This window comes from Carassius auratus, chromosome 3 (assembly GCF_003368295.1).
Source record: "Carassius auratus strain Wakin chromosome 3, ASM336829v1, whole genome shotgun sequence".
Lineage (NCBI taxonomy): Eukaryota > Metazoa > Chordata > Actinopteri > Cypriniformes > Cyprinidae > Carassius > Carassius auratus.
Window position 1 is genome coordinate 8,106,775 of NC_039245.1, and position 17,516 is coordinate 8,124,290.

At 39.1% G+C, this 17,516-nt stretch overlaps 4 protein-coding genes across 8 annotated transcripts; 2 read left to right on the forward strand and 2 right to left on the reverse strand.

The window, feature by feature from the left end:
* Positions 1–9: 9 nt before the first annotated feature.
* LOC113046236 (uncharacterized) lies at positions 10–3,966 on the forward strand. 4 transcript variants are annotated; one of them, XM_026207194.1, is made up of 4 exons: positions 10–1,096; positions 1,370–1,699; positions 2,284–2,518; positions 2,779–3,966. In XM_026207194.1, the coding sequence occupies exons 2-4, from the start codon at positions 1,406–1,408 to the stop codon at positions 3,489–3,491; spliced, it is 1,242 nt and encodes a 413-aa protein (XP_026062979.1). In that variant the 5' UTR covers positions 10–1,096; positions 1,370–1,405; the 3' UTR covers positions 3,492–3,966. The 4 variants fall into 4 exon arrangements, with proteins under 4 accessions (XP_026062979.1, XP_026062982.1, XP_026062975.1 ...); XM_026207197.1 differs by having other exon boundaries at positions 1,406–1,699; XM_026207190.1 differs by having other exon boundaries at positions 10–1,063.
* On the reverse strand, positions 3,926–5,769 carry LOC113046264 (uncharacterized). The gene is made up of 2 exons (XM_026207203.1): positions 5,506–5,769; positions 3,926–4,835 (listed from the first exon to the last, which is right to left on the reverse strand). The coding sequence occupies exons 1-2, from the start codon at positions 5,597–5,599 to the stop codon at positions 4,204–4,206; spliced, it is 726 nt and encodes a 241-aa protein (XP_026062988.1). The 5' UTR covers positions 5,600–5,769; the 3' UTR covers positions 3,926–4,203.
* A 143-nt stretch (positions 5,770–5,912) lies between these two features.
* On the forward strand, positions 5,913–13,786 carry LOC113046225 (armadillo repeat-containing protein 5-like). Its single transcript, XM_026207173.1, has 8 exons — positions 5,913–6,119; positions 6,544–7,007; positions 7,110–7,140; positions 7,582–7,692; positions 7,819–8,716; positions 9,217–10,004; positions 10,804–10,936; positions 11,871–13,786. The coding sequence occupies exons 2-8, from the start codon at positions 6,585–6,587 to the stop codon at positions 13,129–13,131; spliced, it is 3,645 nt and encodes a 1,214-aa protein (XP_026062958.1). The 5' UTR covers positions 5,913–6,119; positions 6,544–6,584; the 3' UTR covers positions 13,132–13,786.
* Positions 13,787–13,935: 149 nt separating this feature from the next.
* Positions 13,936–17,084, reverse strand: LOC113046285 (cytochrome c oxidase subunit 6A, mitochondrial). Of its 2 annotated transcripts, none has more exons than XM_026207209.1 (4): positions 16,900–17,084; positions 15,544–15,621; positions 15,094–15,236; positions 13,936–14,134 (listed from the first exon to the last, which is right to left on the reverse strand). In XM_026207209.1, exons 2-4 carry the CDS (start codon positions 15,617–15,619, stop codon positions 14,045–14,047), a joined length of 309 nt encoding a protein of 102 aa, XP_026062994.1. In that variant the 5' UTR covers positions 15,620–15,621; positions 16,900–17,084; the 3' UTR covers positions 13,936–14,044. The 2 variants fall into 2 exon arrangements, with proteins under 2 accessions (XP_026062994.1, XP_026062992.1); XM_026207207.1 differs by having other exon boundaries at positions 13,938–14,134; positions 16,904–17,049.
* Positions 17,085–17,516: the final 432 nt, after the last annotated feature.

The window sequence follows — 17,516 nt, forward strand, 5'->3', positions numbered from 1 at the left end:
AAAAGAAAAGAGCAACAAAAGTCAAGGGGAAGAAAATTAACAAGAAATAGGAAATATGAAAAGCAAGACGGTGCTTTCTTCACTTCAGTGTTTTTTAGAAGTGTTTCAAAATATTACTGAAATTAGTTGAAAAACAGCTTCAATGCCATTTTCAGTTTCTGTATGAGTAAAACCTAGCAACACGCACAAAAATGTACACAGAAAACGGTACACAATAACATTCCTGGAAAAACCTTCCCCAAAGACTTGTGTAATATCTGGGGTTTTAGGTGCCCTGGAACTTCTCAGTGAACTTAAACGATTCCGATTGAAATCACTGACGATTCATTGAACCGATTGAAATCACTGACGATTCACTGAACCGAGAACGCGGACGTCTGATTCGTAATGAGTTTTAAGTGTATTTGGAGGGCTTCACTGATGAAAGAGTGAGATGTAAGTTACTTCGCTGAATAGCAGAAATGTTACATACTGGAAATATACTTATGACCTGATCAACAAGTATACGAAACAGTAGGTTTCAATAAATAGTATTTTATTAAAACGTTCTTAAATTATTTTCAAAGAAGAGTTGAGTTTTAGAAATTAGTATTGCTTAATGCTAATTATATTAACAGGTTTCACGTGAATTTGATAAAATTATTTTTATCATGAAACTGCAAAAAAAACTTTTATTATAAAATGTAAATCCAATACATTGAGATGTGAGGTCGGACCTCCAGTCACTTACTACTAGTAACGATCAAATTCAGACGGAGTCTGGTAGAGAACAAGTTAAAAGAGAAAAATAGTCTACCCTCTAAAATAAAGATTCGTTAAGAGACATATAATTTACGCTCTTTTTTGCTATAATTTTTTTTTTCACTGTATTATCACTTTGCCGTTATCTATAACTAATGAGTAACTAATATAATAGTAGCTTTAAGCGTGATTTATTGAATACTTGGAGAGATTAAATCTTCCAGGACCAATCAGAGTGTTGAACGTGCGCATGCGCAGTAGATCCCGTACATCTGTCTTAACAACAGAAGCTAATGGAAAGAGATGATCGTCTGTTTTAAAGGTCCTGCAATTCAAATATCTTTTCCGTGTTTTGGTATGGGGTTTGAATTAATATGTTCGCGCCACTAAGTAATTTAGGTTTCAACACTTTTATCTAATTTCAAAATCGCGTCTGTCTGTTGACTCAATCACTGGTTGAGCTATCCATATTAGTTTACTTCGTTCGTTCATTTTGCTCTGTAAAGTTATAATGCTTAGATCTAACTTTATCTGACTGGTTTTACCCTCATTATTGCTCAGACTGAGATATGTATTCCAGTTACCCTGTTGATTTTCTGTAGAAACGTTTAACGTATGTTTTTTTTAGACACGCTGACTTGCTAGCTTCATCCCTTGACTCCAGATGGAGGTTCGTGAAGAGACCGTGGCGCCCGGAGGACGGGTGTTGATGGACGCCATGCAGGCTGAACTGGAGCAGCTGTCTAGCTGGGAGCTTGAGCATCGACTGGAGCGTGCAGTGGAAGAGATGATAGAGGCTGACCTGGTGGCCCGGGTCCAGGAGCAGACGACCTCTCAACAGGAGAATTCAGCGCCACCAGATGAGGCGGAACAAGCCGTTCCTCAGCGGTCCGAGTCCAGGACAGCCGTGCAGCGGGCACGCGCTCCGGAAGCCACGGGGACAAATCGTATTGTACAGGTAGATGATCAGCTAGCTATCTCATGTGCTTTTCTTTTATATATTAAAGTGATTTTAATGATTCGTTTTCTCACTTTACATCAATAGTTCTCAACCAAAGGGCCTCAATATAACATGAAATGGTTTAAAATAAGACAAAACAAGTATTAAAATGTAAAAGATTCATTCAGATTGTAAAAACCTAAATATTCATGAGGAAGTCTAATTTTAAAGTAATATATATATATATATATATATATATATATATATATATATATATATATATATATATATATATATATATATATATATATTAATTTCTACCTAATAAATATTTATAATATAATATTTTTGAGTTTGAAATACCTAGAAAAATTTTGAATAATTAAGATTATTAACAAATGTAAAATGTTTTTGAAATAATTATCTTATTCTGACCGGTCATTTATTTGATAAGAAACATATATATTAGTAAAACAGTAATATTTTAAAATAATATAGAAAATTAAAATAGAGAGAATTCAAAAGGTTGAGATTAAAATAGAGAGAATTCAAAAGGTTGAGAAGGACTTCTTCACATCTTGTTGTTTTGTTATTTCTTGCAGTATGTGATACATTTTTTGCAAAGCGGCAACACAAGCAAGAAGCGATTGACTGGAAGAGCTCGACTGTCCTCGTCTCACACTGTCCTCCTGTCCCTCACTCTCCTGTCCAAACGCATCAGCTTTTGCAGCGTATCCTCTAGTTTCCAAATGAAGAAGGGAAATATTTACAGGATCTTCTTCTCTTTCTGTGATCAAGTGACCGCACAAAAGGATCGGGTCATTCAGTGGCCGACAGGTACTACAGGGTTAATTAGTCCACACAATTATTATATCTCAGAATCTAGGGCTATAAAATATCTAGAATCTAAAAAAAAAAAAAAAAAAGGTCTAAAACACTAACATTTAAATGACGACAGAAGTATCAAATCAAAATCTAATTCAAAATAATAACAGAGATTATAATAGTATATTAATGATAATAAAATTACACTTGCTTATTGTAGTCACTTAGCAGGTTTACTCACTATACAGCTGTCTTCTCTTTTTGCCCTGTAGGACAGGAAGCACTACAACATCTGCTTCCCTTCTGCAGCTGTAATGAAGGTCCGGAAGAGAGAGGTCTCCCTCGAGTGCTCGGCGTGCTGGGTGACACACGCATCCCCATCCGCTTGCGTGTTGCCAAACCATACAGCGAGAGTGACACTCCAGAAGCCATGAGACCAAAGAACAAACCACATCCAGATTCCTGGCTGAACTTGGAACTGGTCTGCAATGACAAAGGCCGCTTCATCTACTGTCACATCAGTAAAGGATCGGAAAAAGACAGAGGATGTGCGTTAGCCGAAAGGATTCGCCAAAACCCTGAGATGGTGCCTCCAGGAACCTGCCTCATAGCCGGAGTGGGATACCCGCTCACAGAACAAATACTTACTCCATTCCCACCAGGTCAAAACCCGCAGGAAAACCTCTACAACAGATCGCTGGGGAACCATTTAGGCCGAATCAACCAGGCTGTGGCGGACTTAAAAGAGCGGTTCAAGAAATTGAGATATTTGGATATGGGAAACTACGACAAGGCGAAATCAGTGGTTCTGACTGCTTGTATATTACACAATGTTTATCTGGACATGGGGGACATGACAAAGGGACTGGTAGAGAGAAGCACACCAGAAAACATGGAGGAGGTTAACAAAGATGCTGCTGGGGTGAAAATGAGGGAGACTGTGGTGAATCTGCTTCACAGGACATTGGAGGCTGCACCACAATAAGATTTTGAACCATCAAAGTTTTGGTGGAATGGACCAAGGTTTCACTGAAAATACTTTCATTTGTGTATTCAACATCAACAAAAGTCTTGTGGATTTGGAAAGACATTTAAATGATGAAAGGATTCTCAACTTTGGATGTAATATCACTTTAAAACTCTAAGATTCTGTGTGTAATTAATGGATATTTGATTATATGACATTTTGTATGATTTTGGTTTAAAAACAAAAATATAATGTACAATTGTTCCTTTTCATTTTACATGAATGCAACAATTGAAGTTTTTAAAATATTTTTACTTTTTTTTGTTGTTATTTTGGTACTGCAACTTAAACTAAACCAAAGTGGAAATGTATGTTTGAGAAGCTTTTGTTTGTTTTATTTGGCGGTATGAAGGAAACTTTAACTGAGGAAAAAAAAAATTATAAGTGACAAACATTTTCTATGATTTTTATTAAAACACAAAAATACTATGTACAACTTGTCCTTTTCTCATTTTACATGAATTTGACAAATTAAACTGATCATTTAAATTTGTGCAATTCATAATGAAGGAAAGGGAAACCAAGTATATTTCAACAAGTTGCTGTTCAATTCAAGTCTTTTTAATTCTCTGAAAAGGGTTCAACATATCAGGCATTTCCCTAAAAATAAAAACCAATTTCTTAGCTGAAAAGACAATGATAAACACACAACTAATTCCTATTCCTATTCCTATTGTTGGGATACAGGGGTGTCCGACACACCCTCTTTGGGGTTTTGCAAGGTATTGTCCTGGGACAGGCAAGTAATGGCACGTGCCAAATTATTGATGGCCTCGATCTTCCTCTCTTCCAGCGCTTTCTGCTGAGCCCACATGTTCAGTTTCCTCTCCTGCAGCTCCAGGTACAGCTGCAGCAAATCCTGAGGAGGCCTGGCGTTGGGTAACTGTGGAGCCGTAGCGGTGGGTGTGGGAAGTATTGGGGTAAATCGTTTGCTGGCTATGGCCTTGCCCAGCTTGGTGCCATTGAGCTTTGCCTTGCGCTGAGCCTCAACCTCCTCGTAGCTCCTTCCCAGCACTTCATGCATCTCCTTGAAGAACTCCCAGTGAACACTATTGGTTCCCAGTCTCTTGGCTCGCTCTGCATTTTTGCGATACGTCGCCAACATGTTTCTCCACTTCAGGTCACATTCGAAGGCTTTGACTGAAACGTCTGTGCCCTCCTCGGCTCTTAGCTTCGCAGTCACTCTCTCGGCCACAGTCTCCCAAAGCTTCTTCTTTTTGCAGACGGGCTGGTCGAACTCTGGGTCCATGTCCAGACGAACGTGGACGAGATGCCATGTAGCTTGTAGTGTCCACACAAACTCTGAATGAAAAAGATTATTAGAAGATTGTTATTTCAGAAAAAGAATCTTAAACAGATATTTAGTTGGAAATGTAATATTTAAAGACTGAATCTTAAAGGTTGAGAACATATCACAATTCAGTTTATATGTGTGTGTGTATGTGTGTAATTTGAGTTTTCTGAAGAAACATCACTCTATATTGATGGACATTTAATTTTGGCTAATGCATAAAATGAATTAATTAAAATCTAAATTAATTATGTTCTTCATATAAAGTGATTGTGTCTCTATAAATGATTTACTGGATTAAACTACTCAATTTATATGATTTCCTAATGTCTTTATGAATTGTTTGAAGCATTGAAAGGACAATGGAACGAGATAAATCTCTCAGGTTATCTAAAATATACTAAAAATGTACATTTGTTTTACTTTTGTTCAACTTGTACCATTTATTGCACAAATATGTGTATACATATTGCTTCTAAAATATTACAAAATATTCCACGCAATTAAAGAAAACTGTTAGGAATGCACACTAATTAAAACATACCGTAATAATTCTTTTGTTTGGAGGTCTGAAGCTTTTCTAAGTTACCTAAACCTGGTGTGAAGGCCAGTCTGTATCATCAGGCTCACTGTGTCCTCCTCGCGGGCGATGCCCAGCGCACACACTGACTCACATCTTACCTGCTTTGGACTTTTCGGTCTCCAAAGTCGTAACCGTAGTTGTTGAGTCTTCCACCTCAATGGCGTCTGTGACAATGGACTCAATGACCTCCATGTTGCAATTCTTTTATATTAATCTTGTCGAGCGTTATTGCAACTAATCGTGGATTTTAACAACTCCAGCGATGAGTTATTTTCGAGCGTCGACTACAGCGATGATAATAACAACGACCTCGTTCGCACCAGACAGCGCCGAGCAGGGTGTTGTTGTGCTTTTTCCCGGAAATGGCCATAGCGTGTGACGGGGGATTGTGGGAAATGCTTGCCATTGTTTTTACAAGTGTTTAGCGGGCAAAGTAGGAAGTCAAAACACACAGCCTGTTTTCTTCTTTATAGCAGAATAAATATCTGCATACATTAATTTATGCCGTTTTTATTGCTCCGTTATCGTATGTGTTAAATAAAGTCAAAAATTGAGCTATTCTGAAACTACAACTCCCATAAGCTTTAAAGAGACCGAGTCTACAAATACCCCTCCCTTTCTGGAAAAAAACTCTCTTGTTTGATGCTCTACTAAAGATGGCGCCAGTGCAAATCTGAAGCGATTGCGCTTTGTAGCGCGTAAGAAATTTGACGTGAGTACGATGAAAAGTTAACGAAGCCTTCTCACTCTTCATCGAAACATCCAAATACACCCAAATAGATTAATCTTAGGCAGCACTGTCAAGGATTTATTTGTTTGTGGCCTACCTCCCACTGTAGGCCGTAATGAAATCTATCGCATTGGGTAAAATACTTCATTTCCCAGAAGCCATTGCTCTGGGCTTGCTTTAATTGATGAACATGGTAGTTGTAGTTTTTCGAATGCTTGTTTGTCTGTGTATGAAACGTGTCAATCATAGGAGAATTTTGTATTAGTTCTTGTGTTCTTTTCTTTTTATTTTTGTAATTCTACAAATAATAAGAGTTTGGTGTTGTTGCAAAGTTATGTAATGACACTAAAATATTGTTGTACCTTACAATTTTAAGAAGATAAATTAATTTTAAGTTACAAAACAGGGAGTGGTGGTGGGGAGGTGCTTCTGGACTCTGGGTTCATCATGTCTACATCTTCAGAACAAGGAATTAAACGATTTCCGAAAAGTTTAAACGGCACCTCAGAGGCATCCACCACTCTCCCAGAATCCTCTCTGACCTGGTGTTTGGCTCAGCTGTCCAAAACACGCACTTTAAAAGACAGTCACAGCAGTGGACTGACAGGAGCAGACAATAAGTCCATAACTGAAGGTGACAAAGCCAGGGATGCAGACAAGAGACTTAAAGCTGGTCAGTGGAGGGCACTCGTGGCTATTCGGATGCAGCATATCAAAGGAGGTGGCGGCAAGATATCCCGCTACCAATCACGAGGAGGACTCCCTCCTTTACTGGATCTCCTCAGGCGACCAGAAAGCTCCAGAAAGTTTCTGGACCTGGCACTTAGCATCCTGGCGAACTGCTGCACTGAAAAACAGACAAGACTAGAAGTAAGGAAGATGCTGCTTTAATATATAGCTTGCTTATGTATATATATATAATGTAGCTTTAATTTTTTGTATACGATCATTTATTATTTTTTCTTCTCTTAGGTAAGAAAGCTTGATGGCGTATCTATTGTTGGTAAGTCACTCAAAGGCTTCATAAAGATCAGTTACTGTGCATACTGACATCTGAAATGGTTTTCCACATATTTTATAATATTTTTAATGCGTGCATTAAAAAAAGGCACCGTGAAATCCCTCAATAACAAACTTTTAAAAGTCTTTATGAATTCAGAATTGATAGTCCTTTTTATTTTTGGAATATTGCAATGGTTATCATAAATTATTCATCAGTGCACATCATTATTACTACTAGTCCATCATTAATCATAAATTCATGTGCCATATCAAATCAATAATAGCTTCCTCTCCCCTTTGCAATGACATTTCTTCTCTGATGACCTCCAGCCACCTGTCACTCACATGAGATCACGGCAAAAAATAAAATCTTTGAAACAAAAAATGCTGCTTGTTTGCATAAATAGTTATAATCATAAAATGTGATCTTTCATTTTTGTAGTGGATGTCCTCAAGAGGAATGTCTCTGTGGAGACAGTGCAAAATCGAGCAGCACGAGCTCTGGGAAATCTGGCGATGGACCCAGAGGGTTCTGCTGAGATACACTCTGCAGGTTAGTCCCAAAATTTTATGTTTAAAGTAATATAACAATAAAAATGTTTCTTCTTCATTATATACAGTTAGATATAGTAAAACCACAGAACCATAAAATCATTATATTTCTGTCTCTCTCTCTCAGGAGGTGTTCCACTTCTCCTGCTCTGCTTGTCTCTCTCTCCACCTCCATCCTCTCCCTCTTCATTGACTCCAGCCCCTAAACTCTGTGCTGCTAAGGTGGAATGTGTCCAATCTGCTGCCCGGGCGCTTGTCTACCTTTCTGACACGCCTGCCAACCGACTCCTGCTGCTTTCACAAGGCGCTCTTCCATCTCTAGCTTTGTTCATTGCTCCAGAGTACCCTTTAGGTCTGCGACGGGCGTCACTTCGTGCCATTCATGAGCTCAGCAGAGGCTGCAGCGCAGAGTGTGCCAGAGACATGTCCAGATCCGGGGCCTTGACTCAGCTCGGGCTCCTCGCCTCAGGAGAAGGTGGTCAACTTTTGGAGGAGCTAGCTTTGAAGACTCTGGCTAACTTGTGCTCTCAAGGCTGCCTGAGGCCGCTGGTCGGTTCGTTGGGAGTCATTCCGAAGTTCGCAGAGGAAGTGAAGAAGGATCCTCTGAAGTCGGGTGTGTTCTTCAAGGCCCTGTGCTTGTGCTGCAGAGAGGCTGTGAACAGGGCCAAAGTTAAGGAGATCGGGGGACTGGAGGTGCTGATCAGCTTTTTATCAGCTCATCAAAACCATCCGCTCACGCGCTTTGCCTTTCTAGCTTGTGTGGACTTTGTCTACGATGAATCTGCTCTTGAACAGCTGCAGGAGCTCGGGTTGGTGCCCCTGCTGATCAAGCGGCTGGTTGAGTTTGCTCATGGAGAAGAACCGACCGCAGGAAAGATGGATGTCAGCCTGTCCTCTAGTTCTCCATGCTCTGAACTGATGACCTCGTCTTTTGACTCGTTTGACTTCTCAGCTCTTGAAGGGAACAAGAGGGAGGATGTGAGCAAAGACCAGACTTCGGGATCTTCTAGCTTCCTCAGTCTCAGGTCCGCTATTCATAGTTTTACCAAAAGCAGAACATACAAAATCTTGCATATTAAAATGAACATCATAACCATATTTTTACAATAGGCAGACTAACAGCACTGATCAGTAATATGATATGTAGCATTAAATTGTACAACTTTTTTTGTTTTGAAATTTCGTTTCTCATCAAGTTTAGTATCTAGCTTTAGTTATAAAAAAAAATTGTTTGATTAGGAAAATTAAAAAAATATGTATTTTTTTAAACATGTTTGACAAAATGTCTATAAGTTTTATAACATTACTAGTGCATTAATATCTTGCTGTTATTCTTTTTATAAACAAAACGTTTTAATTTAAAAATAACCTTTTTTTTCAAGTAACTTTTGGAAGTATGAAGATGCCAATCATATAACTTCAGTTTAATCTTTTGGAATTTGCTGTGTAAATCATCATTGATCTATGTGTTTTATGGAGAAAGTGCTTGTATGTTGTTCAGTTTTGTCTGTGCTCCTTCCTCCAGGTCGTGGCTGGTTTCTGAGGGTCTGATCTCATCTGAGGGTGAGCTGACTGAATCTCCATGTGGAAGTGATGTCTTTGGGGGCAGCCCTCAATCCTCCGTCTCACCATCACCACCTTGCTCTGAGTTCTTGCAAATCTCGACCTTGCGTCCGCCCCACTTTTCTCCCTCCACCCGCTCCAAACCCATCAGACCCTCCTCTTCCTCCTCCTCCTCCTCCTCTTCTACTTCAGTATCTCCTCGAAACGTACCAGCGTCGCCTTCCTCTTCACAGCCTTCCTGCACCTCCACCCCTCAATCTGAGCAACCTTCCTCATCTCCCCTCCAAATCTCCTCTCCTCCCAGAAAGAGACTCCGTACCTCTTCTACTTCATCCTCCTCTACATGCTCCTCTCTCTATAGTGTGGTCCCCCTGGACAGCCCCCCTGTGATGTCTAAAACACCAGTCTATCAACATCCTTATCACCCTGAGGCCTGGGCCCCAGAATCCCCCATTCTTCTGCTCTTGTCCCGCTTCTCCCACGCCTCAGACCCCAGCGCAGCGCTCGTCAACACAAATGTTTTCTCCGGGCTGTTGTACTACCTCACCCAGCATCATGACCCCAGTGGGCGATGCTTTCGGATGCTTGTGCGCCTCAGCTGCAACCCAAACTGCTTCCAGGCTTTGGTCAGAATTGGAGCCGTGGCTTTGATCAAACAGAGACTATGTGTGAGAGGAGAGGAGATCGGGGGACGCAACGGAGGAACGGACAGACAGTCGGAAAAAGTCAAAGGCAAAATCACACAACTAGGTTTGTGACTTTATTAATATACCATATTGATGCATGTTGTATTTAAAGGGGTCATCTGATGCTTTTTTTAAAAGATCATTATTTTGTGTATTTGGTGTGATGGAATATGTTGACATGCTTTAATGTTCAAAAAACACATTCGTTTTCAAATACTGTACATTATTGTTGGTCCTCTATGCTAGGGTGGCCATTTGAGCTATTTTCCCAGGACGCGTCCTTGCCAGGATTTTTATATTGCCTAAAATCTCCAGGTTTTGGCTGCTTGTGCTATGCAGATCAATCATTGTATGAAATTCATAAGAGCTATAGAGAGCAGAGCAGATGGCTCCTTATGCATTAAAATCACTCTCTTGGTACTTTGGTGTCATACAATGACCGTCTATTTGCATTGCTTTAATCGTTCTCTGTAGATCTCACCTTCTCACACGCAACAATTGGTTAATTATGTACCATGTTAACTGGTCAAACTACTTTGGACGTTTTAGGCAATATAGAAATCCTAACAAGGACGCGTCCTGGGAAAATGGCTCATATGGTCACCCTACGCCTCTCTCAAACGGGTTTTTTTTCTACAAAAGTCCCTCCTTCTGACAAGCGCAATCTGTTCTGACCTGGCCTGGCAGAGTCTTGACTTCCATAAAGAAAAAGTTTTGGATTTTAGACTTTAGTCTTTGCAACTTTACAGATCTTCTTTATTCACCAAGAGCTTGTAACACTCCAAAGAGAAAGATGAAATCACATCATATGACCCCTTTAAGACTGCACTTTATTCAAAGCTAAAATGTTTCTGGCTCCTCAGGTTTGACTCTGCTCAGTAATCTGAGGGTTCAGAGCGAGTCTGGATTTGGCACTGGAGTTCTTTCACACATCGTGCTGTCCGGCTCTGAATCTGACAAGCTGTACTGTGTCCTCTCTCTGCCTTTGATTAACAGGTATGACTAATTGACTTTCAGGTTTTTTTTTATTTGGTTTAATAAAGCTTAATATATATGGGTCAATGACAAATATGAGTGTTAGCGGTTTAAGAAAGATCTTATTCAAAACATGTCAAGTTCATAGAAAAGTAAACAATGTTGTTTTTGTCGTTCTGAAAAATATCTTTGATCAAGCCAAACAAACTTACAGATTTTCTTTTGAAGAAAATCGGACAAAAAGATAGAGGTACTTTTTAGTCTGTACCTAAAACCTTTAATAATCAAAAGAACTACAAACCATTGAGCACTGCAAACAACATAGTCAGAATAAAAATATAATATAAAACTATTGATTTATAGATGTTGATTGTGTATATCAAACAATTTATTTTACATTTATGCATTTAAAATATGTATGCACAAATTCTTTAAGTTGTCATGGGAGTGGGTGGGTGCTAATGTGTACATTTGGTGTGATTTGCTTGTTTCGTTTATCAGATGGGCTGAGATTTCTTTGTGGAATCATAGTTGTTCACCATGAATTTTTGCTATTGAACAGAATGTTTCGAAATAATGTGGGGTGATGGCTTCAACAAAAACTACACAAAATATTAACAACCTTGTTATTCAGAGTATGTCTAGCTACTGTTAAAAATCAATTCCCCAATGAAGAAAATGAGTTGGATTTTTACTTATGACTGTTGCATTATTAATTCATGGATATCAAGTTATTAGGGAGCTGCACCAACCTCAACTGAGCTTGACATTTCATGAAAAGTTCAGTTTGAACCATCAACCAAAAGTCAACTTGAATAAATATCTTTAAAACATTCATCAGAAAAGAGGTTTATTAGAGTAATTACACTTATGAATTGTATTTTTAAATTAATAAAAAAAAAAAGGAATGTCCCAGTATTTGGCTTGACCAACTTCTTTTTTCATTCCTCTGCAGCAATAGAGTTCTTTTGAAGAAGCTGCTTTTGGATAGTGGAGGGCTGGCAGCAGCTCTCGAACTGATTGGTTGTCACAGAGAAAATGATGATGTCGATGGTGACGAAGATGGACAATCCGACAAATATAGGACATTTCTTGCCGGTTGGTTGCATCCTCTTGAGCAAGCGTCCTCTTTAACATTTAAGTCCCTGTATGTCTCTCTTTTGATTGGCTGCCTCTCCAGTCTGCTGTCAAGTTCCAAGGAGGACAGAAAGAATTGTAGCATAGATAGCCAGATCACAACAGAGACAACCCAACTTCTGGATATCAAATCTCAACTGCAACAAAACCAGTCATGTCCCTACTTGAAGGCAGATCATGACCTATCTTTCCTCCTTGACGATGGAACCCTTCTACTAGCCAGTCACGAGGCTGTCACTGGGGAAGAGGGAGCCAAAGACATTGGGTCTGAGTATTTTAGAGCCCTCTTGATGGGAGGATTTGGGGAGGCTCAGAAACCTAAAGGTGAGGCCATCCGGATCAAGGACGTAAAGAGTGGGATGCTGTTACCAGTTCTCCACTACTTACACGGCTGTCGCTTGACTGACGGAAACAAAGACAAGATGTCAAAGCAAGATACGAATTGTCTTGTTTTGTCCTCTCTAGCCTCCGGTGGGCTGCTTAGACCAAATGAGGAGGTGGAATCATGCTTGACAGGAGAGAAGGAATTTCAGAAATCCCCTTTGGCTGAAGTGATGATTGGGGCTTGTAGGTTTTTAGTACCTGGTTTACAACGGTCAGCGGAGGACCTAAGTGTGAACCTTCTCCACTCAGTTATAAGGAGCCTGACCAAATATTGCTGTTTGAAAGATATCACTACAACCACCAGCGAAATGAATGCAGGTTCGGTCTGCAGGGGTCCTGAAGGATCACCACATCTGATTAAAACTGAAGTGTCTGGGTGTTCCAAACAACATTCTAAATCCTGTCAGAGTTCTAAAAAGATTCCGTCATCATCCTCATCATCTTCTGACAGTGGAACTGAGGGAGCTTGGCTGAGGGCTTTGCTGCCACAAGTGTACTGGTTCTCACAGCGCTACTCGTACCTGCGACTGGGTCAGGCTTGTCTATCCATACTGCTGCAGCCTCAGGGGCTCCATCCCGCTCCCCTTCACCCCTCCCTCTCCACCGACTGCTTCATGCGTTTGGCCCAAGAGGCAGACTGCGCCAAAGGGCTGAGGCAGGACATCTTAGACCTTGTCAAAACGGCCCTCAGCTAGAGGGCAAACAGTAGTGCATAGTGAAATGAATGTGCTGAAGTGTTGGTGTAAACACATTTAGAAGCTGCTTTAGTGCACACACAATACACAGAAAGGGAATGGGAATTACTGGATTTTTGGGACGTAGATGTAATAGAATAAAAATATTCTCATTAAACTTCAGTTAGCAAGTAGCTATCAAAAATATTTAGAAAAATTACTTGGAGCATTTTTATTCATAATTTTTTCATGTGCACATTTAGTTTTTTCCAAGACATGTTTGTATATGGGGTAGAATGACCAACTAACTGTACATATATATATTTTTTTATTTTGAAATCGTTTTTTTTTTTTTTTACTACATTTATTCATTTTATTTGGCCAAAAAGGGTTTAATGCCGATTCCATGTTAATCACAGTGCATCCAGACGTAGTACGTTTTTGTACAGTATGTTATGTGAATAGTATAATGTCAAGGAGAAGAGCCGTTTATGTTAGCTTTATTTTTCTTTTTTGTATATGGCACTTTATTCATTTATAGACATCTGGATTATCTGATGTGTGTTGTGTGCCATAGGTTTTTTTTTTTATGTATATATGAGAAATTGAATCATGGAAATGGCCAGATGTTGATAGAAGGCAGAGGATGGTTCTCAATAAATGAGCTCTGCATTAATGTGGTCTACAATTTGTGCTTCATTTGGATTTAGCAATTTCTTCAAAGACTTTTTATTTTTTGGCATGTCTGGGGTAGCTTTTCTGTAGTCTTTATAGTCTTATCCATGTAATGTTTGGGACCTTTCTCAATAAGTCACACACATAAAATAAATGTGAAAACTGTTGTTTATTTCTATTATAAATGTTAAAAGCTTGTCCATCAGTGTTGTTTGGCATCTGAGGGGATGGCCAGTTGAGACAGCAGTGGGCGTCCTGCTCAGTGGTGAGGTCCCTCATAACCAGTGGGCAGAGCGTTGGTGTGAGCGTTGTGGAAGAGCGAGTGATTCCCATCGCCCCATGGCCATGGCTGTGAAAGAAAGGTAATGCTATTTGAAAAACATTTGTGTCATGTCCAATGTTAGAAGGATGTTTTACAAAGTAAAGGTAGTCCCTGTGGCTCAGTTGTAGAGCATTGTGTTAACAGTGTAAAAGGTTGTGGGTTCAATTCCCAAGGAGCACACATACTGGTAAAACAAAATGTGCCTCCTGAATGCACTGTGGATCACTTATCATTTTGTATAAAAGCGTCTGCTAAATGTAAAGGCATCAAAATTTTCTTCTATTTCTGTATAGCAGTGGTTTTCAACCTGTGGGCCGCCACTTAATATTAAATTATAATATTTTTAATATATGTAAAAATGTCTAAGTCATAACATAACGTCATTTCATATGTATAATTAAATAACATAAAATAAATATTAAATTGTAACTGATTTCACTATTCGAGCTCGCTGATTGGTTTAAAAATAAATCGTGTCTTTATTTTTCCCTTCAATGCAGCAGTTGCATGCAGCGTTGCTCTTTATTGGGTTTCTCTCTTTCCGCTCTATATCTGCTCTCAGTTTGCGCTCGTCACATGAGTCTGACTCTAGTCTTGCTTTGTCCAGTGCTCCATTTCTCTGCCGATTTTGACTGCTGGACTCAACACTGCTCTGCATGTTCGCTCCTGACTGCATGCTCCGCTGACTGTCTACCCGCTGCCGAGCTCTGCCTGGATCTGGTTTTCCCGTTTTGCTGAGCGGTGCCAGCCCCAGCTATTTTTGGTTCTTTGCCAGTTCATTCAATAAAGACAGTTAACAATCTATCTTCTGAGTACTAAGTTATTAACCCAACAATAGCGGGGTCAGTTAATTTTTCTGCAGTGGGCCGTGCAAACGCGTTTAGTTTTGTGGGCCACAGTTGAAAAAGGTTGGAAACCACTGCTGTACAGGAATCTAAGAGAAGTCCACATCATGCACGATTTGAATGAAAAAGGAATATAGTTACCTTTGTTCGGATGCGGAGGTGTGGGTATGGCACAAACTCTGGGGGATCATGGGAATGGGCCTGCATCTTCATGTAAGCGTTTGCCATGCAGACACTCACACCAGGCAGAGCTAATACGAAGGACAGGATCTTCCAGGTCCTTGCTGTGTATGATTCAAAACAGTACATCTTTTAAATGTTGACGAGTGTAATATATAGCAAAAGGATCACTGATTGGTAAGCAAATGTTTTTAAATTATGTGATTTGTGTTTGTATTTCTTTCTTTCTGTATGAATATGTAAATAACATGAAAAGTATTTCGTTTGATCATTTATGGTTTTTAAAACGTGAAGTTATTAAGTCACCAGAACTATTTGCTTACAATATAAACATTTTTTTTATTGTGTAGGAGAACTTGCCTATCCATTTTACCCTGTTTCATCTAGCCCACCCCCAAAAACATCTCAAACCTCCTCCTTCATGACTCCCTTGTGATGCAGCAGCAAGAGCCCGGCGGACCACCACAGCAGTGGGAGACATCGCCATCTCTGAAGCACAGACAGTCAGCAACACTTACGATTATTATCATTTTAACACTTAGAGAAGATTATGAGTCAGTTATATATTTTGTTTTACGTTCACTGCATTTATTTGATTACAAATAAAGAAAAATGTAAATATTGTCAAATAAAATTACAAAGTAATAATACAAAATAGAAACTTATTCCTGTGATAGCAAATCTTAATTTTCAGCATCATTACTCCAGTCTTCAGTGTCACGCGATCTTCAGAAATAATTCTATGTTGATTTGGTGCTTAAAAAACATTTCTTGTCAATGTTGAAAACAGTTGTGCTGCTTTACATTTTTGTAGAAACCATTATATATTTTTTGAGGTCTCTTTGATAAATAGAAAGTGTGAAAGAACACCATTTATGTGAAATGAAGAAAATGTGGAACACATGATAAATTTATTGCACCCATGCTGAATACAAGTAATTTCTAGAACGTTTTAAATATAGTATAAAACATGAAAAATATTACAGCGGAAAAGTAATTTAAATAATTTTTTTATGCAATAGAAGTTGTGCAAAAGTCAAATGTAGTAACTTTCTGATTGCTCAAAACCCATGAAACTGTTTTAAGTCAGTGTTATTTGTCACAAAGGTTAATAGTGCTTTCATCAAAGCGTGAAACAGCAGCAAAAGTTAAATGAGGTGAAAATGGAAGCATATCAGAAAGATATGTACTAAAAGATATGAAAGTCATGTACTTGTTTGTACATTTACTGTGGTTTTGAACAGTAGAAAAGTGAAGGTAATGCAAAGTTTGAGGTCAAATAATGATCAAACCTGACATGTATCTCCATTACATCCATGTAAACTGTGTATTGTCTCCTCACACAGTTAGAGGAGGATGTTTATTCTTAAATATTACATAAATGTTCTGCTACACCTCTGTTTAGAATTAAATTAAATATAAAATGTAATATTCCTAGATGGTTTCTCATATTAGCCAGGCTGTGGCCTGTAGCTTATCTCATCCCTTTTCCTGTCCTTCAATGCTGAATGTTATTTATAATCTTAAACCCCCTTGAAACTATACACGTGCTGCATTTATAAAAACTGGCATACATTTAGATGAGATTATTTTAATCTTTTGACTTAAGTTCATGTCTCTTGCACAAGGACAAACAAGATCTCCGTTGTGGGTCATGAGTTGCATTACTGCTGTTAAAAGAATAAAATACTTCTCCAGTGCGCTTAATACTTTACACTTTCAGTTCAAAACAGTTAAATTTATACATGTAATGCAAAGAGCACTTACGTACTCTGCTTCCAAAGAGGATGGTCAGGTGTTTTTGTTCTTTGTTCCTCAGTTATTAGCCACTTTCTCTTTCTATACCTCTGTCTGTTTGTCCTCTGGTCTGTCCTGGCCTAAACCATGAGACTCCTCCCAGCTAAAATCTGTCTGTCTGCCAAGAATCATGAAGTTTATATTTGGTCAAGTGCATGGGCAGATCTGTAATGGAGAGATAGGGAGAGAAGCGAGTAGCTATATTTAAGACAATCAGGTATAGAAGACATTGCAAACTGGCTTGTGTTTGAAGAATATGTCAACTCACGGATGTAGGTCTAGATGTATGAAATGAAATGAACACTGTTAGTTCATGTAGGCTAGTTAATGTATATAGCTGTACAGTTGACAGCTATAATAGTTATACACACGGGTTGGGTTTCTGCGTGTACGTGACTAAGCGACCTGCCACTCTTGCAGTTTTTCTCTTTTTGTATTTACATGTTCAGTACTACACTTCTCTTCTGGCAATCGGTTAAGTTCCGCAGTTCTGACGCTTCGACCACACGCGCTCCATACACACGTTCACCAATTTCACTTGTTTTGTTGTTGTTGTTTGTTTTGTTGATTTTATTTAGCATTTTATT